The sequence below is a fragment of the Micropterus salmoides genome, unplaced genomic scaffold, assembly GCF_014851395.1.
Source record: "Micropterus salmoides isolate LMB-PRFRI ecotype aquatic unplaced genomic scaffold, ASM1485139v1 Ms_hic_scaffold_18, whole genome shotgun sequence".
Classification (NCBI taxonomy): domain Eukaryota; kingdom Metazoa; phylum Chordata; class Actinopteri; order Centrarchiformes; family Centrarchidae; genus Micropterus; species Micropterus salmoides.
In genome coordinates this window covers 21649119-21674932 of record NW_024040928.1, presented here as the reverse complement: position 1 = coordinate 21674932, position 25814 = coordinate 21649119, and the positions used below count along the sequence as shown (strand labels likewise).

General features: G+C 40.3%; 1 protein-coding gene across 1 annotated transcript in view; it reads left to right on the top strand.

Moving 5' to 3' along the window:
- ryr3 (ryanodine receptor 3) overlaps nucleotides 1–25814 on the top strand; it is a 139843-nt gene that overhangs the window by 104700 nt on the left and 9329 nt on the right. Inside the window, exons 59-95 of the mRNA XM_038726240.1 lie at nucleotides 2318–2393; nucleotides 2501–2624; nucleotides 2817–2932; nucleotides 3033–3102; nucleotides 3206–3325; nucleotides 3522–3571; nucleotides 3661–3721; nucleotides 3825–4063; nucleotides 4614–4695; nucleotides 5516–5646; nucleotides 5734–5852; nucleotides 6555–6753; nucleotides 7554–7648; nucleotides 8546–8691; nucleotides 8898–8985; nucleotides 9086–9178; nucleotides 11587–11754; nucleotides 12301–12360; nucleotides 12497–12631; nucleotides 13256–13368; nucleotides 14526–14622; nucleotides 15688–15800; nucleotides 16207–16258; nucleotides 16361–16417; nucleotides 16548–16647; nucleotides 18846–18925; nucleotides 19119–19195; nucleotides 19283–19356; nucleotides 21165–21245; nucleotides 21402–21490; nucleotides 21585–21713; nucleotides 21813–21917; nucleotides 22485–22566; nucleotides 22710–23995; nucleotides 24110–24162; nucleotides 24234–24402; nucleotides 24878–24964. Of these exons, the coding sequence (XP_038582168.1) occupies nucleotides 2318–2393; nucleotides 2501–2624; nucleotides 2817–2932; nucleotides 3033–3102; nucleotides 3206–3325; nucleotides 3522–3571; nucleotides 3661–3721; nucleotides 3825–4063; nucleotides 4614–4695; nucleotides 5516–5646; nucleotides 5734–5852; nucleotides 6555–6753; nucleotides 7554–7648; nucleotides 8546–8691; nucleotides 8898–8985; nucleotides 9086–9178; nucleotides 11587–11754; nucleotides 12301–12360; nucleotides 12497–12631; nucleotides 13256–13368; nucleotides 14526–14622; nucleotides 15688–15800; nucleotides 16207–16258; nucleotides 16361–16417; nucleotides 16548–16647; nucleotides 18846–18925; nucleotides 19119–19195; nucleotides 19283–19356; nucleotides 21165–21245; nucleotides 21402–21490; nucleotides 21585–21713; nucleotides 21813–21917; nucleotides 22485–22566; nucleotides 22710–23995; nucleotides 24110–24162; nucleotides 24234–24402; nucleotides 24878–24964 (5016 nt within the window). The remainder of the gene's footprint in view (nucleotides 1–2317; nucleotides 2394–2500; nucleotides 2625–2816; nucleotides 2933–3032; nucleotides 3103–3205; nucleotides 3326–3521; nucleotides 3572–3660; nucleotides 3722–3824; nucleotides 4064–4613; nucleotides 4696–5515; nucleotides 5647–5733; nucleotides 5853–6554; nucleotides 6754–7553; nucleotides 7649–8545; nucleotides 8692–8897; nucleotides 8986–9085; nucleotides 9179–11586; nucleotides 11755–12300; nucleotides 12361–12496; nucleotides 12632–13255; nucleotides 13369–14525; nucleotides 14623–15687; nucleotides 15801–16206; nucleotides 16259–16360; nucleotides 16418–16547; nucleotides 16648–18845; nucleotides 18926–19118; nucleotides 19196–19282; nucleotides 19357–21164; nucleotides 21246–21401; nucleotides 21491–21584; nucleotides 21714–21812; nucleotides 21918–22484; nucleotides 22567–22709; nucleotides 23996–24109; nucleotides 24163–24233; nucleotides 24403–24877; nucleotides 24965–25814) is intronic.

Genomic DNA, 25814 nt, shown 5'->3' with positions numbered 1-25814 from the left:
TCTCGAAGCACTGGCTGTGGCCCCCTTCGAACCCCTGGATCGGCTGAGGCCAAGCACCTGACCCTTAAGATGGCCTTTCTCCTCGCTATCACCTCTCTGAGGAGGGTGGGGGATCTCCAGGCACTTTCGGTGTCTCCCCGATGCCTGGAGTTTGCCCCGGGGAGGGTCAGGGCCATCCTGCACCCTTGTCCAGGCTATGTCCCTAAGGTTCCGGCCAGATTGACAGAGTCCACGGTACTGCAGGCGTTTCATCCCCCACCTTATGTGACGGCGGAGGACAGGAGACTTCATCTGCTCTGCCCTGTCAGAGAGTATTTACACTCTGAGGTCTTCACGGTGGAGGAAAGCAGACCAGTTGCTGGTGTGTTTCGGGTACCCCAAGGCTGGGCTCCCCGCTTCTAAACACACCATCAGCAACTGGATCGTTTAGACTATTTCCCTGGCCTATCAGGTGCACGGTTTGCCTTCACCTATGGCCATAAGGACGCACTCTACTCGAGGCATGGCGGCTTCTAGGGCCCTGCTCGCAGGGGCTTCACTCCAGGATTTGTGTGACGTGGCTGGCTGGGCCACCCCTCACACTTTTATCCGGTTTTACAGTCTGGACCTTCTTTCTGCACCCGGCACCCGTGTGCTCTTCTCCTAGTCGTGCCGTCAGGTTCTGCACGCTGGGGGCAGGCGGGGTTTTGGCGCGGCCTAAGTGGGTATCTCGTTCCCATAGTGTCTTCACCGACGCAGTTCGACTTCCCTCGAAGGGGAACGTCTCGGGTTACGTATGTAACCCTTGTTCCTCGAGAAGGGGAATGAGACACTGCGTCGGTCCACCACACCTCACCCCACCTGGAGTGCCTTGCTTCATAGAAAAGGGCTAATGTGTCCTGTGTGCCGGCGTGCTTATATACGCCTCTGGTTACCCCATCACACGCTACCGTTCTAGCAACACCAATAGGATTGGAGTAGTTTCATTCATAGTTCAGCCCTGCCACGCCCAGAGGCGTTCCCATAGTGTCGTCACCGACGCAGTGTCTCGTTCCCCTTCTCAGGGAACAAGGGTTACATACGTAACCTGAGACGTTCTTCCTCGGTGTGGTCTGGCGCTAAAGTGCGCACACGGCAGAGACTACTGGATGCACCAAGGGTCAAAATAGCGCTGCTTACAGTCTGTTTAAGGCCCGTATTTTTTATGTGGGCTACAGTCTATGGTAAGGAGGAGACATGGTTGAGAAGGGCGGCTTGACCAGAAACCATACTTTCACTTTTTTCCTGTGTTAAACACAAAGTCAATATTGAGTTTTTTTCTTCGGTTGCTATGGAGCGCAAGTAACATTCTGTTTCAAAACGTTATTCACTAGTTTTATTTTGAAAGCGTAACCGGACGTTGCGTATTTATTGTTGCTACCTTGACCGCCAAGACGTCCAAAAACGACACTAAACGGGTGTTAAGGTGTTAACCCTGTCCGTAATAAAGCTGAGACCTAAGAAGCCTAACTGAGAAATTTTTCAATCTCATTTGTAATGTTTTGTATGGCTTAGATAGTCCTTACTTTACAGAGAAAATACTTATTAAATAATTTCCTTAAATGTTCTACATGATCATATGAACGATAGGCACATCATTGATGAGCTGGTAGTGATAGATGATCTGTCTCAGAGAAACGGTACCAGGCCTGTAACAGTGTGGTTTTTACCCAGTAAAGTTAGCTGGGCATCTTTTGGGTAGTCTTAGTAGCATCCTTTGGGCTTTGCCACTGGTAGATATAGGCGTTATGCTGAGATTGTTTATATTCTTTCTCAGGAAAGTATCAAAAAACAGGCAGTTAACTTAGTCATCATTTTTTTTAAACTTTCCAAATGATGAATTCTGAACCATTAACAACTCATATATATGGTTTGTTATTAAAATAATACTTCATTTATAATAGTGAACCGATCATGTATAAAGTGTGAAAATTCAATTATTAGCACATTATAGATGAGCTTAATAAAGAATACAACATGTATAACTATGTTTATAAATGACTTACTAATGTGTATTAACGTAAGAACAATGGTTTATAAATGATGAATTAAAAATGTACTAATACTTAACAACTGCTTCATAGTGTGTAGTTAATAAAGAATAAAACATTTATAACTGTGTTTATGAATGACTTACTAATGTGTATTAATGTATGAACAATGCTTTATAAATGATGAATTCCGTATTTACTAATCTTAACTAATGCTTTATAGTGTGTAGTTATTATAAAGTGCTACCCAAAAGCACCATACAATGTTTTGGATTTGATGAACTTTTGCATTTTTACTGTTTCTGCAGGGCATGGTGGAGGTGGTTGCAGAAAATTACCACAACATCTGGGCCAAGAAGAAGAAAACCGAGCTCGTTAGTAAAGGTGTGTAAATTTAAAGTTTAAAAATGCAAATAATTTGAGCTGCTGTACTTCAGACTAGTGATCTGTGTAAAATGCATTTGAAAATATTTTTGAACTTGATTTCCCAGGAGGAGGGACCCATGCGCTGCTGGTTCCCTATGACACCCTGACAGCTAAAGAGAAGTACAGAGACAAGGAAAAGGCCCAGGATCTCATCAAGTTTCTGCAGATTAGTGGCTATGCCATCACAAGGTTATCCTCCTCTCACTCTCAATTTATCCTTCATTCACGAAATAAGTAAATAATTCTAAGCATAATGTCACAGTAGTTTAAAGCAATTTTCTAACCATTATTTTATTCTTTCTAATCACAATATTTGACATACTTTACTTTTGGTGATGCGATGAAGGCTTTTGTGTCATTTGTGATCCTTTCATCTGACAGAGGCCTGAAGGACATGGAGCAAGACTCATCATCCATGGAGAAGCGTTTTTGCTTCAAATTCCTCAAAAGGCTGTTGAAATATGTTGACTCCGCCCAGGAGTTCATCGCTCATCTTGGTGAGTGTGTGGCATTTTAAATACAGGTACACTAAGCACTGAGAGGGGCTCAACATGGACTCCTTGACACTGAACTTCCCACTCATTGTTGTTAATCCAGAGGCTATGGCCACCAGTGGGAAGACAGACAAATCACCCCATGACCAGGAAATCAAGTTCTTTGCAAAGGTCTGGAACACTTTTTGCAACTGAACCACTTATACTGTGTTGAATTTACCTTTAAGAAGGCTTTCCTGGGGTTTTAGTCTTATAGTGTAATTTCTTGTCTCCAGGTTTGCTTCCTATGACAGATCAAACTTTAAAGAACCACTGTCTCTACTTCCTGTCCACCCCCAGCAAGAACATGAGCAGCTGTGGCTGTGCCTCCAACAAAGAGAAGGAGATGGTCACCAGGTACTGTGTAGAAACAATGTGTTTTTCCATTGTGCGTTTTTTGCCATATGTAAAGTCCTCCCTTTTATCTCTAAAAGAGTGCAGAATTTCTCTTTCATATTTCAATCAGACCTTTTCTTATTTCCTTGCTTCCTTTGCGTTTTTTCAGTTCTTTGTTCTCTCTGAAGCTTGTTGTCTTACCGTCTTTCTTTTCCAGCTTGTTCTGTAAGCTGGCAGCTCTTGTCAGACACAGGATTTCTCTCTTTGGTAAGGTTGGCATTGCCTCTTCCTGTGTGCTTGGGTGCTTCTTTGCTTTAAATCTTTTTCAACATCTACAGTAAATGTTTCTCTCACAGGAAGTGACTCTGCGATTATGGTGAGCTGTTTGCACATCCTCACTCACTCACTTGACACCAGGTAAGCATACTTCGTTGTCTGCATATTATGATGATCCATCAAATAGACAGTTGTCTTGTGCATGCACTTTAGCCCTGGTCTTCCCTCCCCTCCCCTCTCTAAGAACGGTGATGAAGTCTGGCTCAGAGCTGGTCAAAGCCGGCTTTCGGGCTTTCTTTGAGAACGCAGCGGAGGACCTAGAGAAGCTGCTGGAGATGCTTAAACTGGGGAAGTTCATGCAGTCCCGTGCCCAGATGAAGAGTGTCACCCAGAGCATCAACTATGTGACTGTGGCGCTGCTGCCCATCCTCACTGCCCTGTTTGAGCACATCAAGACGCATGAGTTTGGAACGGACCTGCTGTGTGAGTTCCTGTTTCCATATTCACCGTTTCATTTGGATTACTACTTGAGAAAAAAATCCCATGGAATATTACACAAAAAACACAATAAGATACATTTAATAGACTTGGCCACCAGGGACACACAAGTTCAGACATACTGAGGGTAGGTTTACTGTATGTTAAGGGTCATGTTCCCACTTTTCACAAAATCAGTAGGTATACATATTATTAATGAGGCCTTTGCCTGCTTTTACAAACACAAAACAAAAAATATTTTCTTCTCTTGTTTTTTTTAATCTATTAATATTGATAAATAAAAATTCTTAGTTGTGCCACGGTCAGACTACATCGTAGTAAAACGGAAAGAAATGAAATGCAATAAAATAAAATGACAGGTGTTGGATTAAAGCCACTCCAAGTCCATTACATAGTCACCAATTGGAATTCAAAAGAGACAATTGGTCTTGTATAAACATGTCCATTACACATGCAATTCCTACATTTACACAGTACACATATGTTGTTGATTAAAAATAGATTTTAGCTTAAGGAATGCTGTGTTTTGTTTCAGTGGATGATGTGCAGCTTTCCTGCTATCGAATCTTGACCTGTTTCTACTCTCTGGGAACAGGAAAGAATGTCTTTGTGGAGAGGTAGGAGGCCAAACTTTTATTAAACCATGCAGAGGGATGTAAAATAGGTTTTGGTTCTACACATGAGCAGTACTGTATGTTCAATCATTAACTTTAAGAGTCCTTGGTAACGCTCAATGCTTGCTATAATTACTATGATCTATGAGAATCACTATTAAGGAACTGTGAAATAGCACAAATCATAAACTACATTATGCTTGTCACTGTTAATTAGGATATAGCTACTGAGCTTTTGATTTACTCGTGTTTGTGAAAAATGAACTCCGGACTTGTGGGAGGATTTACGGTATCTCATGTACTCTTACTAAAAATGTACTATGATGCGTATGCCACAGTTTTTGTGATACAGTATGTGTTACAAAATGAAGATGGGGGTTTGGACTTTAGACAGACAAGATAATAATCCATTTCATGAAAAGATTTTGTGGCTCAGGGGAGAGGACACAACAGAGGCACTTTGTGCTGTGAAATGTCTTTCATTAAAACCACAATTCTGTGGCATTATTCCCTGACCGGCTGTTACACGGCAATAAAACCTTCCAAAATGTTGTAGAAAAGAAAGTTTGCCACCTTGAACAGACTCAAGTGTAAAATAACCATTGAAAAAGTTTGACCACAACCTCACCTTAGCTATCTGGTCTAAAATAATCCTGATACCATGTGGTGCTTCTCTGAAGGCTCTGAGTGTTGAAATCTGTCCTAACAAGTAAACACACAGGGCCACAGTAACCTTTCTAAACAGAATATTCATGATAAATTTTCTGTGTGCTTAAATTTCTTGCTTTACATTGCGCTGTAAGATCTTATTGTTGATCTGCAGGCATCTTCCAGCTTTGGGGGAGAGCCTGGCGACCTTAGTGGGAGCCATGCCTGTGGCATTCCTGGAGCCTGACCTAAACGCTCACAACCCGCTCTCTGTCTTCAACACCAAGACGCCCCGAGAGAGAGCTAGTGAGTGTCCACCTGATCATCATTATACTTTTGATCACTATCCTATTATAATTCACAGTGTCCTAAAATACGTGTTTTTCTTTCTAGTCCTCAGTATGCCTGACACCGTGGAGGAGATGTGTCCAGAGATGCCTCGTCTTGACAGACTGCTGAAAGATGTCAATGATGTATCAGAGTCTGGCGCTCGCTACAGTGACGTGCCTCAGGTCTGACACATATCTTGCCCTCTGCTCCATCAATTTTGACCTTTTACTTTTTAAATTATGTTTTTTTTTACCAAGGTGCCCAACTTAATGCAAGAGCAGTAGTAAATTGTGTGGTTAATGAATGGTTCATATACTTTATTAGAGGTTTAAAAATGCTAAATAATTAAGAGGCCTTTCGCCAATGTCAGCTGGGATTGGCTCCAGCCCCCTGTGACCCTGTACACAGGATAAGCGGTTGACGATGGATGAATGGATGGATCATTTTAATGTTGGAGTTAGTGATGAAAGTGGTGTAGAACATTTTGAATATTTAAAAATTTCATTAACAGCATTATACAATTCAGACATAATTAACGATTTAATTTGTACATGAAGTTTAAATACATCACGGTAGGAATACAAAACTCCATTGTACATTTATTTGTAAATTTAGCAAGTGTGTTTCACACCTAGATGGCCTCTACTGTTCAGCTGAAATGTGACTTAAAACTACAGTGTTAAGGCTGTTATTAGACATTATTAGTGTGTATTGCACAATTGAGATGTAAAATTTGTGTTCCATCAAAATTAATAATTACTTGAAGCTATATCATGAATTACTGGATTTTTAATGTCACTTATAACTTTTGGTCCCAAACATATGGTAACCTTTGATCGTACCTCAGTCATCCAGACATTGTACCTTCCACATGTCTCCTGCAGGTCATTGAGGTGATCCTTCCCATGCTGTGTAACTATCTGTCGTACTGGTGGGAGAAAGGTCCAGAGAACTGGCCTCCGGGTACCCATTGTTGCACTATGGTGACCTCAGAACACCTCAGCAGCATCCTGGGAAACATCCTCAAGATCCTCAACAACAACCTGGGCATCGATGACGCCCCCTGGATGAAGAGGATTGCAGGTGTCAGACTCAAGGCTGTTAGAGAAAGAATAAATATGATTTGAAAGAGTTTCCAACCAGTTAGATTTTGTGTTTTTATTCAGACGTACAAAGTCAGGGATTGTAATAAGTTATTTGGGGTTTTCAGGAAATATCAGAGTATATTCAAATTAATTCTTCACAGGAATATGCATTAACAACGCATTAGATGGTGAGTTTTGTATATTTTTCTCAACAGAGGAAGGAACTACTCTTTTCTCTTTTAAAAAACATTGACAAACAAGGACAGAGTTGAATTTAAGGTCAAACATAATACAAACTTATTTTAAATGAGGAAACCCATGTGATATCCTGATTTTATTACAATGACATTTATGTAGAACATTTGCATTTTCAGCGCACATTCCTCACTGGGAGATCAGGGAAGGCCAGATAACATAATTAGCTGCTGTGGGGCCAAATAGCCTCAGGCACATTCTCACTGCTTAAACCACATTTGGAAACTGTATTTATAACACAAACAAGAATAATTTGGAACTAATATGTAAGGATATTTGACAAACACTTGCTGTTTTTAGTACCACTGTATTTTTAGAGACAAGGGTAAAAAGTAAAATTGCTGATTTCACTTAAAAACTTTGTTGACTTAGTTAGCTAGTTAGCTAACACTATTGCTAAATATAACTTGACAGTTAACAACCGAGCCAGTCATCCCCAGGGACAGAGGAAGGGGTCTTGGCTTCTGAGGTGCAAATCCTTCAGAAAAGCTGTTTCTCAGTTGCCCATGTCAAGTATATATTTCCCATTGTCTCTGTCTCCAGTCTATTCTCAGCCAATCATCTGCAAGGCTGGAGCTGATCTGCTGAGAACCCACTTCCTGCCCACACTGGACAAACTGAAGAAGAAGACAGTGAAGGTGAGAGCTTAAAATATATACTAGTATCAACTGCTCAATGTGGTTAAAGTAAATGTTTTGCTGACTCCGTTATAAGCCGCTGCGCTTAATCCGAGAGAGGATGCAGATAGGAGATGATATATCATTGAGTTGGAAGGGGTCGTGTGTGAGGTACGAGTGTGACAAGTTCTTGTGCCACGATATTTTGATACAATATTGACATTAAAACCTCGCTGTAGCAAGGCAGCTGCAGTTTTCTGAGTCCAGCGACCGCAGTTGCTTTCATCTGCTTACACCAAGTTGGAACCATCTTACACCAAGTTGGAACCATCTTTTGCCTGATCTCGTGGCAGCAGCAAAAGTTAGACGCAGTCATCTCAAACTTTCAAGACTTTTGCAGCCTTGCTCCCCTGGGACTGTGAGCTTTTTTTCTTGACCTGTCAGAGAACACAGAAATGTGGGAGAGATTGTGAATGTGCAGAAAGTTATGAAAGTGAGCAGAAAGCCTGCTGAAACACAGGTGCTATTAAAGTCCAGGAGTTTATAACTAAATTAAAATGAATTAATTTTTCATTTAGGTTAAAAGGTGCCATGTGCACATTTAAAGGGGTTACTTCCCCAGAAAAAGACACTAAAGAGGGGGGAAGACTGAATCCTTTTCCACCATGAATTGGTGCGGAAAAATCACCAGAATGCAGAAAATCAAGTGTTCAATGCTCAAACCTTTCATATATTCAGCATTGAAGATTTCTAAAAAAAATAGTGTTAAAATCTCGTCTAGATCTCGTGAACCCAATATTGTGTCTCGTCTTGTCTCATGAGCTAAGTGTCTTGCCACACCTCAGTGCGAGAACGTTTATACTAATGAATTGATCGCTGGAGATTGTTGATTGAGTTGTTGATGTGCTGCAAATGCAGGTTGTGGCTGAAGAGGAGCTGCTGAAAGCCGATGGTAAAGGAGACAACCAGGAGGCCGAGCTGCTCATCCTGGATGATTTTGCTGTGCTCTGCAGAGACCTATATGCTTTCTACCCAATGCTCATCAGCTATGTTGACAACAACAGGTACAATATTAGCAAAGAAAGATTAGTTTTAATTTTAAGGGGATTTAGATTTTTTAAAAACATTTATTTGTTTAGTCTTCAACTGTATGAATATTTTTCTGTTTTCCCTGAACCTTATCCACCTATATTTCTGATTAATTATTTTTTAATATTGTCAGATGTAACACAAACTCAACAGAAATGGTTCATGTTGTTGTCCATCCCAGGTCCAGGTGGCTGAAGGAGCCGGATGCGGACTCCACTGAGCTCTTCAGGATGGTGGCTGAGATCTTCATCCTCTGGTGCAAGTCCCATGTAAGTCTTACCATTCAATCTAGTAGTCATATCACAATGTGACGTTTGAAACGGGGTGTCTTTGCTGAATTAACCTCTTTTCTTTGTCCTCTGAACCCAGAACTTTAAGCGTGAGGAGCAGAACTTTGTGGTTCAGAATGAGATCAACAATTTGGGCTTCCTGACTGGAGAGGGCAAGACAAAGATGTCCAAGGTAAATATGATGGATATTACATATAGTGGGTGACACAATTACCTTAATGAAATACATTAAAGGGATAAGTCTGGTGATTTTCTGTATTTTTCTTATTGTAAATAAACCAATGAAAAGAAAAAAAACAAAAACTTAATAAGTTACTCCTCACAGAGCTTAATTTTTGTACAAATACTATTAAAAACTCATCCGTGAGCCACACTGTTGAACTGGGTAACATGTTTTTTCATTACGATGAACATGGGCACTGTGGTTTATTTCCAGCAAATGCGACACACTGCTGAAAGCTATAAAAAACTTACTGAAGCACCAAAGGTGTATTCATTTGCAGCTTTAAATAAATTAATAGTATTTGTGCCTGCTTGTGTAACATTCGCTAAAAACTGCAGTAGCCAGTTGTTTAATAAAATTACATAATTTCTTTAAAAAGTTATATTTGGGAGCCATTTTAGATATTTTCATCTTAATTAGGAATGAATAGCCTTGGAGTCCAAAAATGGAAAAGGCTATCCTTATTGTTTACAATATTAAAGAAATTAATGAAATGAAAAGGGCACTGAGTAATGTCTTTCCTTGAGCTGTACTAGGAAACAGCAGGAATCAACATTGTCAAATCTCCTGTTCGCTTGAACTTCATTTGGGCCAGAAATGTCATTACCCGGCCAAGAAATCATCAAGTTAGTAGTATTAATGGTTTGGGTTTGACTCCTAGGCCTTCCAAGAACAAGTCTTTACTTTGAAAATGGACCTTTTCACTCAGAGTACATCTTAGTTCTCTCTGGGTTTAATTTGGACTTATCTCGCTCCTCTCCAGCTCTTTTCTTCACTGTGTCAGCACTTTGGAAAAGCACAGCTTGAATACTTGCCCTCCTGACGAGATTCTCTAGTGCTCCAGTTCTCACCTTGCTAATGAAAGAAAAAAGTCCTTATAAGCAATTTTCCTGTGTTTGTAATAGCTCTCTTGACATGTGCTGAACATGCTGAATATATAGATGTGAGATGTTCTACAAATCAATTGCATGAGTTCAAACCTCTTAAATTCACCTCTGCACCGAGGGTTTATGACATGATATTTCATGCGGATATTTGTCAAAGCAAAGTCGGGTCATATATCTGGATGTTGACAGTGTTTGGTCCAGCAGTTGCTCAAATAGCTGTCACTGTGAGAGTTTGTTGTTTATTTGTTTTGGCAGAGCCGGGCAGCTTATTTATTTGCACTGTGGGGTGTTCTGACATGATCGCTTACAGTAGAGAAAAGCTCTTCATCTCTTGATTCTGGAGGACACTGCTTGTTAAAGGATTTATGTTGAAGCACTTTGGGCCTCTGGTATGGGAGTCCTCTTAATCTGTGGTTTAAAGGTGCACTTTTTGTGCTCTGACAGCATAGTGGTTGGAAATTGGATCTCAGTTTTGGTGGCTAAATATGATTTGAGTGCTAAATATAATAATATTTAGTTAGTTAAGAAAAGGGTAAATTCTTAAGTTTCCTGGCAGAAAGTGAAAACGAGCATTAATCTGTTCAAATACAGGATTGAGGAGTTGATGATTTATTTAAATTTGATTTGGGAAATACAAAACCAATTCATAATGTTAGATAAACATGTATATTTAAACACATACAGTCACGACAATAGAACGTGTCAATTAAAACTTCTATTAGGGTTCAAACCCAGAGGGGTGGCTAATAACTCAAGCAGTCCTGTTTAAACTCAGTGAAGGCATGAACAAGTTTTGTTCACATCCAATAAAGAATGTGCAATTATTTAAATCCTGCATACATGTATATATTATAATGATGAAACAAGTATGTGATTGGTCTCACTCCTTCTTTAAACAGAATTAAACTAGCTGTAGCCTGAAATTCGCTCACTGCTGATTGCGGCTTTAATTTTTGGTCATTACAACTACATGCTTCTGTGGAGCACAAAGGCTTGAATGTAAAATTGCAATTTCATGAAACAATAAACCCCGAATCACAAGTTCATAGAATAGTAATGGAAGGAACTTAACTGTGTTTGTTTCAACATTTGTTTGGTTGGTCACTTATTTTCTGGTGGTTTTACAACCTTGTCTTAAAGAAATGAAACATTTATTAAATAAAGAACAAACAACAAAAACACACTATGCAGGACATAACGGAGGATATTCCATGTCCTGATAAAATAATAATAATCATGCCCTTTATTTCTGTAGAACAATTCATGCATAAAATGTGCTGTACTTAAAACAACATACTACAATAAGTATAAACAAGGACAATAATATAGTATTAAGTAAATTAAAAAGAATTGTTATGGAGCAGTGTTAAAAGCATGTGTCTTAATATTTTGTTTAGGTTTGGAGTACCTTAGTCCTTCATAGAGGTCCCTTATGATTGTAGACTAAGCTTGTGTCCTTTCTCTTTGTAGTCTGGGGGGGACCAGGAGAGGAAACACAAGCGCCGTCGAGGCGAGTACTACTCCATCCAGACCTCTCTCATTGTAGCTGCCCTGAAGAAAATGCTGCCTATCGGCCTCAACATGTGTACCCCAGGAGATCAGGAGCTCATCTCCCTTGCCAAGATTCGCTACAGTCTGGTAACTAACTTTTTATTTTATTTTACGGTCACTTTTTCTATGCAGGTCCTTGATGTACTATAATTATTACCCTGTCCTTTAAATTCAGCCTTATCTTAGGCTTTAAGTTAGGTCTGACTCACTTACTTACTTAATTTCAATGAAGTTGGCTGGCTCTGACATCTGACAAAATCATTAGAAGTTCCCACACTGCTACTATCTAAATCTTCTATCAAAGATAGACAACTGTGGCTGTACTTTAACACACAGCACTTCCTTCAGTCTGTATGGTTTGCTTCTACCAGCAGTTCAGTCCCTATCCATAAAGAGTTTTTAAAAAATGAAGACGGAGTATCGTCCTGATGCAAATTAAAGCCCTTTACCAACTTACAATTCCTTCTTTGGTCCAGTAGACATACAGTATTTATAGAATTACAAATATTTTTCAAATGTAGTCTGTTGTGATGGCTTTATATATACATAAGCACCTTTACTATTTACTTTTAATGAATAGTGTATTCCCACTGCTTTGCAATTTTTCTCTCTTATGATCCCTTCCTTTCATAGAAAGACACAGATGATGAGGTGAAGGAGCACTTGCGTCAGAATCTCCATCTCCAGGACAAAGTAAGATGATATCTCTATATCTGTATAGTTATAATTCTAGCAGAAAGAGCAGTTTAAGTAAGATTGGTATAATTACTACTGTTTAATATGATGCTGCTATTTGTTTGTTTATTGATTGTTTGTTATCGTGTTGTAGTCTGATGACCCAGCGGTCCAGTGGCAGCTGAACCTGTACAAGGACGTGGTGGTGAAGAGTGAGGAACCTGCAAACCCAGAACACACCGTGGACCGAGTGCAGAGCATCTCTGCTGCAGTCTTCCACCTGGAGCAGGTAACACAGCCTTCACCTTCATTTTCACCCATATGTCAACAACAGCACATAAAAAATAAGCACATATGTTAGTGCTCTCCAGACAGATCACAGATATATCTACCCCGGTGATATATTATAGCAAGGCCACTAGGGCACAAAAGGCAGCCCTTTTCTAAAGATGGGAGTTGCCTGTAAAATGTCACACAGCAGTACCATCAAGTGGTGAAACACAATCAATCAATCGCTAGAAACTTTTGATAATCAGTTAGCTGTTGTCCACTAATTGGTTTCATCATCTGCTGTTTTAATGTGTTTTATATCATTTCAAGTTTTTTTGGTCTAGGACTGTTGGTCAGACAGAACAAGCATCACCTTGGGCCCTGGGAAATACTTCACTTGTTTTTACACATTTTATAAACAAAGCAATGAGTTGAAATGTAACCGACAGATTAACTCGTTATCAAAATTTGCTTGTTGCAGCAATAACACCTTTTTACATATGCAGTACCAAGCAGACACAAATCGAATTGTCACATTCTACATTTCTGTTAGCTAGATGGTAAATGCTGCACATACCAGCTTCACTGTAACTACACAACTGCTTCCCACTTTGCGCTTCACCGTTATTTCCTTGTCCCTCAGGTGGAGCAGCCTCTGAGAAATAAGAAGTGTGTGTGGCATAAGCTTTTGTCCAAACAGCGTAAGCGTGCTGTGGTGGCTTGTTTCCGCATGGCTCCACTCTACAATCTACCCAGGTGAGTCTCTCTTACACCTGTCACACTTGTGGAACTGATTTACGATGTCAATAATTAAATATTGACATGAACTATGTAAAAAAACAAACAAAAAAAACAACGTACATAACAAGTAGTCGTGAGGGGTGGGGTATTTTTTTTTCCTTGATTGTGTGCCCATGTAAACCCCACTTCACGTCCCTAATGACACTTTCTCCTCTGTGTTGTTTTCCTGCATAACACTACCTCATCCTCCCTCAGATACAAAAATAATAATTACTTCCTGAATGGCTATCGGGAGGTTTGGCTGGAAAGGGCATTCAAAGCCTCCAGCTTTGACCGCCTGTTCTCCCTGCTGACGGTAAAGTGAAAACTACGGGGCGAATGCATCATCTGTTCAACCTCCCCCTTCATCCACCAGGCTGTGGAACGATATCTGCCTAGCAACCAAATGTTTCTGCACTGTTGATTCTGATTGGTCAGCTAGAGTGAGCTCAAGAATTGACTGAAACAAACTTATTTGGAAAGTGGAAACACACTGTGAGCTGCAGGCCTTTGTCTCATTTCAGGTGTACCCTGAAGGAAGGAATGAAGAGAGGAAAGAAGAAGAAAGACAGAAATCTATTGAATACAATTTTGACTTTCATTAGTTGGCTACCTGGTTTACAAAAGTATGCTTGCTTACAGTAATATACAGTATTAAATTTGTTTCATGTTATTTTTGCTTCCTGCTATTATGATGATTTCAAAGATGTTTTTTTCCATCTGACATTTTGCCAAAGGTTGTGCAGTTTTACAACACATCTGTGCATCTTTTGTTAAGGAAAGTATGTGATGTAATTCTAATAATTGCAAGATGATAACTTGTTGTGGTAGATCCATCGATTTGTTGGAAAACTGCATATCTCCCCTAAAGTGTGCATGCTCCTCTAATGAATTTTACTACCCGATGGAAGTAGGTGCAGTTATTTTATAGACCAAACGTGACCAGTCAGAAGAGCCAGTGGATCCCACATTGACCAATCACCACCCTGCCTGAAATGCACTTCCTGTAACCCCTTCCTACCCCCTACATCTCTCCTTCCTGTTTCCTCCAAAAACTCACCAGTACCCGCCCTAATGCCACTGTACCTCCCTCCCCACTCCCTTCCATTCCTCCCCACCTCCCCCCTCCCCAGGCATCGCGCTATCAACTTCTTCATCCCAGCCTATCAGAGACTTTGGATAGAAGCAGAGGAGTACTCCTTTGAGGAGAAGCTAGTTCAGGATCTGGCAGTAAGTACTGGGCTCGCCTTGCCCTTGCCCCATGTGCCCTGCGTTGGCACTCCTCTGCCAGTCCTGTCTGCCGAATGCTTCTTTAGCTCCGCGCCCGTCGAGCCTTGGGAGCGCACTCGGGTGGGGACCTCGCCCAAAGCACCCAGGGGCGCCCGCTCTAGGCGTGCAAAACCCTTCAAACAGAGATCCGTCAGGGGTCAGAGGCTGCATGACCAACTCAGGAGACACAGGGCCAGCTCCGGCGCTCACAGCACTAGAAAAACAGGCTATGCCTTTCTGACAGCAGTGGTAAGGAGGGCCTTTCACTAGGAGTCACTAGCTGTTCTGTTTGGCTGTCAGATCTGGATTCAACCCATCAGTTGTCTTTTTGCTGTACTCTGTAAGTCTGTAGTGTGAGTGTGAAGGTGGCGTTACAGTACGTTCTGTGGCAGTGACGTCAGTGGCATGCTCGCGTAGTCATGTGAATATCACATTTCATATTAAATCTTTGTATGCAGATGTGCAGCAAATTCATCAAGACACTAAAACTGTGCCATTGAATAGGATTTAAAGTACGGCCTTAGATACAATTGCTCAAACATCTGATTATTCACTGCTCTTGTTGGGGTAGAGTATTTTTAACATCAGTTTTATTCTACAAATCTGTCAGATTAGGTTGGACTGTTGGAGATTTGTGTAGTTGTGATAGTCCCACTTTGTCAGGCTCCTGTGCTGTGAGGATCATTCTTCATGTTCACCAAATGGCTTACTGCTTTGCATCTGTTTGCTGTAACGTGCATGTATTTGAAAACTGGTTCCAACGCTGTTCATCATTCACTCTGAACTTCCTCGACGCGTCCTTTCCACGGATCACCAGGACATCACAAAAACTCATCTGCATGCCAATTCTAGTTGAATGTTACTGACTCATTTCAGTGTTTTTTGACAGACGTGTGAATGGGCACAATTGTCAGTTAGTTTGTGAAGATGAGAAAAATTGTTGATGAATTGAAGCTGTGGTGGGATGATTAGTGATCGGATGAGACTTGGGCAGAGCTAACTGTTCACACCTGTGGACCTCTGCAGAAAACCCCGATGAAAATTGTGGAAGAGGAGGAAGAGGAGGTGGCTGAGGTCCAGCCAGACCCTCTCCACCAACTTATTCTCCACTTCAGCCACAACGCTCTGACAGAGAGAAGGTGAGAGAGTTAAATCGCTGAACATGAGAGTGAATCTATGGTAAAGTGAGCATGCATTTAAAATCCATATTTTCTCCCATGTTGCCAGGCAAATTTAGGAGAGAACATATTTGGTTTATTTATGATTTATTTATTTATGATTTATTTAAATGTGCTTTTTAATGCCAATAAACAATTTGTTTAAATCAAGTATCTCAGTTGACGTAACAATGATATTCTGTATAGATGTCGATATGAAATTGTTTATGGGATATTTATTCAACATAGTATTCCGATTATGTTCCACAAGGGGAATTGATTCATGATCTTTGTTTCATGTAGGATAAAATAGATGTTTGATACTTGTTGACTAGTTCACACATAGTGAATACTTAATACATTGTGACATGACTTCATTCCTTTTCAGTCACTTGGAAGAAGATCCTTTGTATATTGCGTATGCAGACATGATGGCAAAGGTAGTGGACTTTTAAGTTCTTTGTATGTATAAATAATTGTGGTAGGATTTTGTGTTAATAATATGAAAAATGAGCTTTGTACATTGACCTGTGTGTCTTCAGAGCTGTGCAGAGGATGAGGAGGAAGAAGAGGAGGAAGGGAAAGAAAAGACTTTCGAGGTATGCTCTCATAAACTCTAAAAGTAATGTCCCTTCTGCCAATTCCTTTTATGTTCGTTACCTGCAAAGAATTCAGAACAAATACAATAAAATATTTGTTGATGATGACTCTGTGTGTATTGCTCTTCAGGAAAAGGAGATGGAAAAGCAGAAGACCCTGTATCAGCAGGCGAGGCTGCACGCCCGTGGGGCCGCTGAAATGGTGCTGCAGATGATCAGCGCCAGTAAAGGTAATGATGAGCTGATCATTTCTCAGCTCAACAGTTTGCTGGGAAATTTATAGGAAATGATTCTCTAACCTTTCTGCTGTATATTAAAATATAAATAAAACAGTAAGCGTGTGTGTGTGTGTGTGTGTGTGTGTGTGTGTGAGTGAAAAAAATATATATTAAAAATTAAAATAAAATAAATAAAACAGTAAGCGTGTGTGTGTGTGTGTGTGTGTGTGTGTGTGTGTGTGTGTGTATATACACTCACCTAAAGGATTATTAGGAACACCTGTTCAATTTCTCATTAATGCAATTATCTAATCAACCAATCACATGGCAGTTGCTTCAATGCATTTAGGGGTGTGGTCCTGGTCAAGACAATCTCCTGAACTCCAAACTGAATGTCAGAATGGGAAAGAAAGGTGATTTAAGCAATTTTGAGCGTGGCATGGTTGTTGGTGCCAGACGGGCCGGTCTGAGTATTTCACAATCTGCTCAGTTACTGGGATTTTCACGCACAACCATTTCTAGGGTTTACAAAGAATGGTGTGAAAAGGGAAAAACATCCAGAATGCGGCAGTCCTGTGGGCGAAAATGCCTTGTTGATGCTAGAGGTCAGAGGAGAATGGGCCGACTGATTCAAGCTATTAGAAGAGCAACTTTGACTGAAATAACCACTCGTTACAACCGAGGTATGCAGCAAAGCATTTGTGAAGCCACAACACGCACAACCTTGAGGCGGATGGGCTACAACAGCAGAAGACCCCACCGGGTACAAACTCATCTCCACTACAAAAGAGGCTACAATTTGCAAGAGCTCACCAAAATTGGACAGTTGAAGACTGGAAAAATGTTGCCTGGTCTGATAAAGTCTCGATTTCTGTTGAGACATTCAGATGGTAGAGTCAGAATTTGGCGTAAACAGAATGAGAACATGGATCCATCATGCCTTGTTACCACTGTGCAGGCTGGTGGTGGTAGTGTAATGGTGTGGGGGATGTTTTCTTGGCACACTTTAGGCCCCTTAGTGCCAATTGGGCATCGTTTAAATACCACGGCCTACCTGAGCATTGTTTCTGACCATGTCCATCCCTTTATGGCCACCATGTACCCATCCTCTGATGGCTACTTCCAGCAGGATAATGCACCATGTCACAAAGCTCGAATCATTTCGAATTGGTTTCTTGAACATGACAATGAGTTCACTGTACTAAAATGGCCCCCACAGTCACCAGATCTCAACCCAATAGAGCATCTTTGGGATGTGGTGGAACGGGAGCTTCGTGCCCTGGATGTGCATCCCACAAATCTCCATCAACTGCAAGATGCTATCCTGTCAATATGGGCCAACATTTCTAAAGAATGCCAAGTGTCAAGCTTTCAGCACCTTGTTGAATCAATGCCACGTAGAATTAAGGCAGTTCTGAAGGCGAAAGGGGGTCAAACACAGTATTAGTATGGTGTTCCTAATAATCCTTTAGGTGAGTGTATATTAATAGACAAAAAAATGAAAAATATAATTAATTGATTAAAAAATAATAATAAATTTAAAAAAAGAAATCGGTATCAAATATAAAAACAAAACAATTACTAAAATATCAAACGATCAAAATAATGATAATTTGAAAATTTTTACAATTATTTATCAGTCTGAGGTTCCACTGGTTGTCCTCACTTCATGGCATGAGGAGACATTTTTTGCAGCAATTATTTCACATTTGGGAATTTCTCCCAGTAAATAGGGGAGTTTAAATATCTTCAACCATGTCCAGTTGTCCTTGATTTTAACCTTCTTTGGAGACCTATTGATTATACATTTCCAATAATACTATACTATATAGTATGTTTTTTGTAATTTGATGGCTTTTGGAACTTGTGTGCATTATAATTCCTTTCCACTGGTAAGATATGATGGACAACTGCAACTCCAAATGAGTATAATTTTTCAGGGGTTCACTCTGGATTTTTTGCTTCATATGAGGTCTGAATGCATTTAAGATTTTTTTTTACTGAAAAGAATACTGAGGGAAACATTTAACACTTGTATTTTGAAGTCAGATGGCATCATGACACAAAAATATCTAACCTTTAGTCTAAAATATAATGTATGTGTTGAAATTAACGTTGTGCACACATCTGATCTGCTGCGGGGATTCAGCCTTTATTATCAGTCAAACCTTACTCTGTCCTCCTTTTATCTTTTTTTCTTTTTTCGTCAGGTCGCCTGGGCCCCATGGTGACCTGCACCCTCAAACTGGGAATCTCCATCCTAAATGGAGGCAATGTGCAAGTTCAGCAGGTCGGATGATACAGCTCAAATATTCACCTTCTGTATATTTACCTGTTTGTCCTATTTACTGCATCATTCTTATTCTGCTGTCCATTCATCAACATATAACATGACATAGATCCATACAGCATGTTCAGAGACTAAACTAGCATTTGGTTTTGACAGCAGGATGTTTAATGCCTTTTCTTCCTTCTTACCCCAGAAAATGCTTGATTACCTAAAAGAGAAAAGAGATGCAGGCTTTTTCAAGAGTCTCTCAGGGCTGATGCAGTCTTGCAGGTACTGATACATTGTAAATACCACAAAAAAGAAACATCTGTGCAGAAATCAAGTGCTTGTTTTTGACTTTTGAGTTCCTTTCCCTAGTGTCTTGGACTTGAACGCATTTGAGAGGCAGAACAAAGCAGAAGGACTTGGCATGGTGACAGAGGAAGGTTCAAGTAAGTGAAGAGGTGTCTTATTAGATGGGCTATTTGATATTCTACCTGTTTACCCTTCCATAGTCATCTGACTAGCACAGTTTCCTCTCGTTCAGTATGTCCCTGTTAATGAAGCACCTGTTACCCATGATTACAGAACAAAAGATCCAGTCCTTTCCCTTCCCTAAGCTAATGCTGAACCATGACAACTGTTAATAAATGCACTTTCCTAATTAGAAGTTTCTGTATGGGCCTTATAGATGAAACAATCAAAATTACATTGCTATCAATGTAAATTTTGATTAATACAAATAGTTTGCTGCTTGCGCTACAGTCTTGAAGTCACTGAAGTCGTCAGTGTGGTGTCTTTAATGTCGTCTTTTGCTTAAAACAAAAAGCTTTGTGTAATATGTAGCAGCTTTTTAGTATAAGTATACTTTCATATTTCAACACTTTCTGTTAACCTTGGTGATGATATTGTTGTTATTTAGGTAGGTATGTATCCAGTCGTCTCTTTCAGACCAGTGGTCTGTGAGTGTTAAAAGTATAAAAGTTGTCTCAGAGGACATGGTCCAGCATTAAAACAAGTCTCCCTCCAACTTTCAACACAAACTCCCCACTTTATGCTTTTCACATCAATCTTTGTCCGTCTTTTCATCACACAGTCCTCTGCTAAACATTTCCACTGAGTTCTGTGTTTAACAAATCACTGTAACTACTCTTGTCTTTGTTAATATTATGAATTTTTTTACCATGACTGAATTCTTATTTGGTACTCATCTCGTTAGATGCAACATGGACACACCATAGGCCTATGATTTCCCCCGTCTAAAACTATTATTTTTAACTGCATGTTTTTCACTCGTAGACGATATATTCATATCTCTTCGTATTGTAACTCAATGTCCTCTCTTTTTGCTTATGTCTACGTGTATTGTTTGTCTCCTTCCTGTCATTTTAAAAACCCATCGATGGCAGTCCACACTGAGCGGGGTAAATAGCAAATTTAGATAATCCTGATATGGCTATGCTTCCGCCCTGAATGTCTCCTCCATATCTGTGGTCCACACTCCCTGCTTTATTTGGTACCCAGCCTCTCCCTCCCACAGATGTCTGTAGGGACAGACTGTGCATGCAGACTGTTCGTGTACACAGACAGTGGATCTTAAGAATCCATTGCCTGTCCTTTTGTGTGTCATTTGTTCCCATTCACTTCATGTTAACATTTACTAATGCAAATCCTATTACTGATGCTCAAATCTGTCGATCTAAGGCCAACTCCCGAGGGTATGACTAAAGGTTTGCGGACTCTTCCGCAGCCTAAGCAAAGCTTTGTCTTGCTTTGGCCTATTTCACAAAGCTGGTTTCCATACAGATGTCTAACTTTCACATGGTTCTATCTGCTCACAGAAATGTACTTGTGCTCATTTTGTTTAGCTCTTTTGACTGGATTATCTGATTTATTTTAAGTGAATAATGTAACCACGTCTGTCCGCTGCTTTCTTTCTGAAATGACACCCTTCATCAGGCCTGATCACGGCCTGCATGTGAAAGTTATCAGGCTTCCTCGAGCTTATGGAAATGTCCGAGGGTTTCACTGTTTTTTTTACTGTAAAAGCATTTTTGACAAAAAAAGCACTTTGGATTCAGTTTTCAACCTGCAATCTAAAGACCCTGAACTTCAAAACCTGAACATGAAACCTGTCCTGCTTGCCTCATTAATTGCTTCTGAGGGGAGTGTTACATGTTATTATACCTCCTCCTATAAACATTTAAATTACTTTGTCTCGGGTCACAGTTGTAGTCACTATTATTTATTTTTTTCTAAGGTTCCAAGGTGCTACAGAATGATGAGTTTACTAAAGACCTTTTCCGGTTTTTGCAACTTCTGTGCGAGGGGCACAATGGAGGTGAGGTTGTACTTATGTGTATTTTCATCGAAGATTGGAGCATTGTTTTGTTTGTACGAGTTTGTGCACTGACTGTCCCATGAGGGCACAGTGATCCATAAGAGGAGGAAAGATCATGGATGATAATAAGGCTAAGAAAAATTTTCCTTCTGTCAGATTTCCAGAACTTCTTGAGAACCCAAACTGGAAACACAACCACAGTCAACATCATTATCAGCACTGTGGACTATCTGCTCCGTCTTCAGGTGTGTTAAGCACAAATATAAAGCCAGAAAATGTTCACAGTCTATTACTTGCACCACCATCTTAACTTTTTACTAATGTGATCCTTCTCTTTAGGAATCTATCAGTGACTTCTACTGGTACTACTCTGGAAAAGATGTCATTGATGAGACTGGAAAAGTCAACTTCTCCAAAGCTCTATCTGTTGCGAAGCAGATATTCAACTCATTGACTGAATATATTCAGGTAAGAAGCTGATCCCGCAGCCAGCAATGTTAAATCGGCAATGTAAAGACACTACTTTCAACAGACATTTCATGATGTGTTTTTTTTTTGTTCCTTCAGGGCCCGTGTATTGGAAACCAGCAGAGTTTAGCTCACAGCAGACTGTGGGATGCAGTTGTGGGTTTCTTGCATGTATTTGCCAACATGCAAATGAAGCTGTCTCAGGTATAATAAACCTTGCGATTCTTATACGTGTAAAGCGTCTTCCTTTTAAAAAACAAACAGCAGTTCAGCTTGAGAGAATTCAACTAAAACAAGAAAATCTCGTGTCCTGAAATACATTCATTAACCCACAAAGTCTGCAACACAGTACAGATTGAAATAGGAAATCTGTTTCACTTATTTAAATGTACTTGATAACTTTAATTAATGTAGTATACTGTACATTAACATTCACTATGACTACTCCTCATCTATCTCTCTAGATTTACACATTATGGTGTCTTAAGGGTTGTGACACCGTAAAATAAAGTATACTTGTAATACTTTATCACAGGTTTTGGCCTTGGTGTGGACATGAGCTGTGAGCAGTTTAACTAAGGATTGTTTCAGTTTAAGGATTATATCTGAAGAGATAAAGTAACGTCTACAAAACTGTTATTGAGCCTCTATTTGGTGATGATATTGTAGTCTTAAGCCTTACAACACATGTAGACAACGACCTTGTGTTCTTGCATTGGGAAAACTCCTCCAGAGCAAAGATTTAACAAAAGGGCTCTAATCTCCTTGTAGGACGCCAGTCAGATTGAGTTGTTGAAGGAGCTGATGGATTTACAGAAGGACATGGTTGTCATGTTGCTGTCTCTGCTAGAGGGTAAGAAACTGAAGCATTCAGATATCGCAAAATATGTTGACGCAGTCCTAGTACATGTCTGTTGTTTTTAAGTACAAGTCATGTAGTACAAAATGCATTGTGTCTACATGTATAAATACTCAAATGCATGTGCTGTATCCCAGGTAATGTGGTGAACGGAACAATTGGAAAGCAGATGGTTGACACCCTGGTGGAGTCTTCTAACAATGTGGAGATGATCCTTAAGTTCTTCGATATGTTCCTCAAACTGAAGGACATGACGACCTCTGACAACTTCAGAGAGTATGACCCTGATTTTAAAGGCATTATTTCAAAAAAGGAGTTCCAGAAGTCAATGGAGAGCCAGAAGCAGTACAACCAGTCTGAGATTGAATTCCTGCTCTCGTGTGCAGAGGCCGATGAGAATGACATGTTCAATTACAAGGAGTTTGTGGAGCGATTCCACGAGCCTGCTAAAGATATCGGCTTCAACGTGGCAGTGCTTCTGACCAACCTGTCTGAACACATGCCTCACGACTCCAGACTTGCCACCTTCTTAGACCTGGCAGAGAGTGTACTTAGCTACTTTGAGCCTTATCTGGGCCGTATTGAAATCATGGGCAGCGCAAAGCGGATCGAGAGGGTGTACTTTGAAATCAGCGAGTCGAGCCGCGAGCAGTGGGAGAAGCCGCAGGTCAAGGAGTCCAAGCGTCAGTTCATCTTTGATGTGGTCAATGAGGGTGGAGAGAGCGAGAAGATGGAGATGTTTGTGAATTTCTGTGAGGACACCATTTTTGAAATGCAGCTGGCCTCACAGATCTCCGAGCCAGATGTGACTGAACAACCGGAGGAGGAGGAAGAGGAAGAAGCACACAGTATCCTGGAGGAGTTGGCTGGAGAAGAAGAGGGCGCCCTGGAATCTGCTTCAGCCTTCACCACCGCATGCCGCTCAGTCAAGAAGAAGATCGGCAGTGTTCGCCAAGCCTTTTCTGTTAAAAACATGCGCAAGCAGTTCAAGAAAATCAAGAAGTTGAGCATCAAGGAGATTATCACAGGCTTCTTCTCCTTCTTCTGGATGCTCTTCATCGGTTTCTTCAAGGGAATCTACGGCCTCATATTTGGGTTCTTCCATGTCATCTGGTCCTCCATGTTTGGCGGCGGCCTGGTTGAGGGAGCCAAAAACATAAAGGTGACGGACATCCTTGGAAATATGCCTGACCCGACCCAGTTTGGTATCCACGGAGATGCGATTGAAGTAGAGAAAGTGGAGGCCATAGAGTCATCAGGAAGCTTAGATATAGCCATGACACCAGCAGGCGACAAAGGGGAGGTTGACATGATGTTGGAGATGCTGACGGTGCCAAAAAGGGAAGGAGGAAAACATGCGGAGCCAGGCCTGGGTGATGTTTCTGAGTTGAGTGCAGAGACCTCCACTACTGATCACAAGAAGGTTCGCAGTCAAAATCCAATAACTTCATCTGTGTGTAAACCTTGTAGATGTCTGCTTTCATTATCACTTCCATTTAGTCTCTCAGTTTATGAAAATGTATTACACCTGTTGCAGAAAGCTGCCGCCAAGCCCGATGAAACCCCCGAGAACCAACCAGAGAAAGCAGAGTGAGTAAAATTGAGTGAAAGGAAAATTAATCATCATCATACAAAATAAAAATGAACTGTTTTGAATACAGCACAGAGAACCAGGAGAAGGAGGATAAGCCAAAGGAGGAGGAGGAGGCGGCTAAGGAGCCTGTGACAGAGGAGAAGCCCAAGACCAGATCGAGTCAGCCTAAAGAGGCGGCGCCTGCCTTCATGTCAAGTATCTTTGCTCTTCTGGATGTCTATCTGACCAAGATGCTGGTGAGCCCTCACACTACACATACATACACATACAAACATATGTCATCTTTGAAGTAGTTTCACAATGTATTTTTCTTCATTGTTTGGTTCAGCACTCCAATTGATCCCGAAATACTGCTGCAAATTTTCATTGTCGATTAATCTGTCAATTATTTTCTGGATTAATTGATTAGTTCTTTGGTTTCCTAAAGTCCAAGATGAGGTCCTCAAATGTCTTGTTCGGTCCACAACTCAAATATATTCAGTTTACTGTCATAGAGGAGTAAAGAAACCAGAAAATATTCACATTTAAGAAGCTGGAGTCAGAGAATTTGTCTTAAAAATGACCTTAATTGATTAGCAAAATAGCTGGTGATTCATTTAATAGTTGACAACTAATTAATCGAATCATCTTTGCAGCTCTATTCCGAAATGTTGATAGGCAAATACTCTGCGGTTAGTAGATGTTGATGTTAATCAATCCTTTTCCTTACAGAACTACCTGGCTCGTAACTTCTACAACCTGCGTTTCCTTGCTCTGTTTGTGTGTTTTGCCATCAACTTTATTCTTCTTTTCTACAAGGTAAATGAAGTTGAGTTTCCATCCAAATGTAGCTCACATTTGAACAGATTTTCCAAAAATATTGGAAAAGAAAATGCCCTATAGTATCGTTTTCTTTGACTGTTATTCAAATAATGCGAGTTGGATGCAATGCGATAAAATGTTGGTGGCGTTACTTCTCCAGTTGACTGCCAATAAACAATTGCTGAAGAGGGTGCAACAAGATGATGTAGTTAACGAGGTTAGGGTCGCTGGTCAAATGTAAAACAATGGAAAACCATGTAGAAAAAGTGATGGAAATATAGCATTTGTTTGTTTCATGTGTCGTCATCAGTCCACACAGATGTGATGTTTTCATTTGCCGCCATTTTTAGTCCCTCTTTAGGAACGAAAGCTTGAGTTTCATTTGCTAAATCTGTTTGCATTGCACTTTGTCACAATTTGTTTTTAATCGATACACCAAGTATTCCAATGCTGCCAAGTATAATTCTTTTGTGTGTTTTAAGTCGGATTCAATAAAATTGACAATGTGTATAAAAACAGGTGTATGAAAACCCACCTTCAGTAACTAAAATCTAAAACTTGGTCCTTAAAAAAATAAAAATAAAACTGGCAAATCTTACTAAAGACAGACTATAACAGTGTGACGCTTAAGCAGTCTCAAAATATCCTTCATCAAAGCGTTTGTTGATCTGGATTTCAATGTGATGATCAATGTGATGATCACTAACAGTCATAACCAGCATTTTAGGGAAACCGAAGGACAATAGGTAGTACTAAAACTACAAACAAATGTGAGAAATCTATAGTGTAAAGAGAAGTCAGAAATAGGCTAAATGACAATGATTATTAATTGTATGCTGTATGTGGT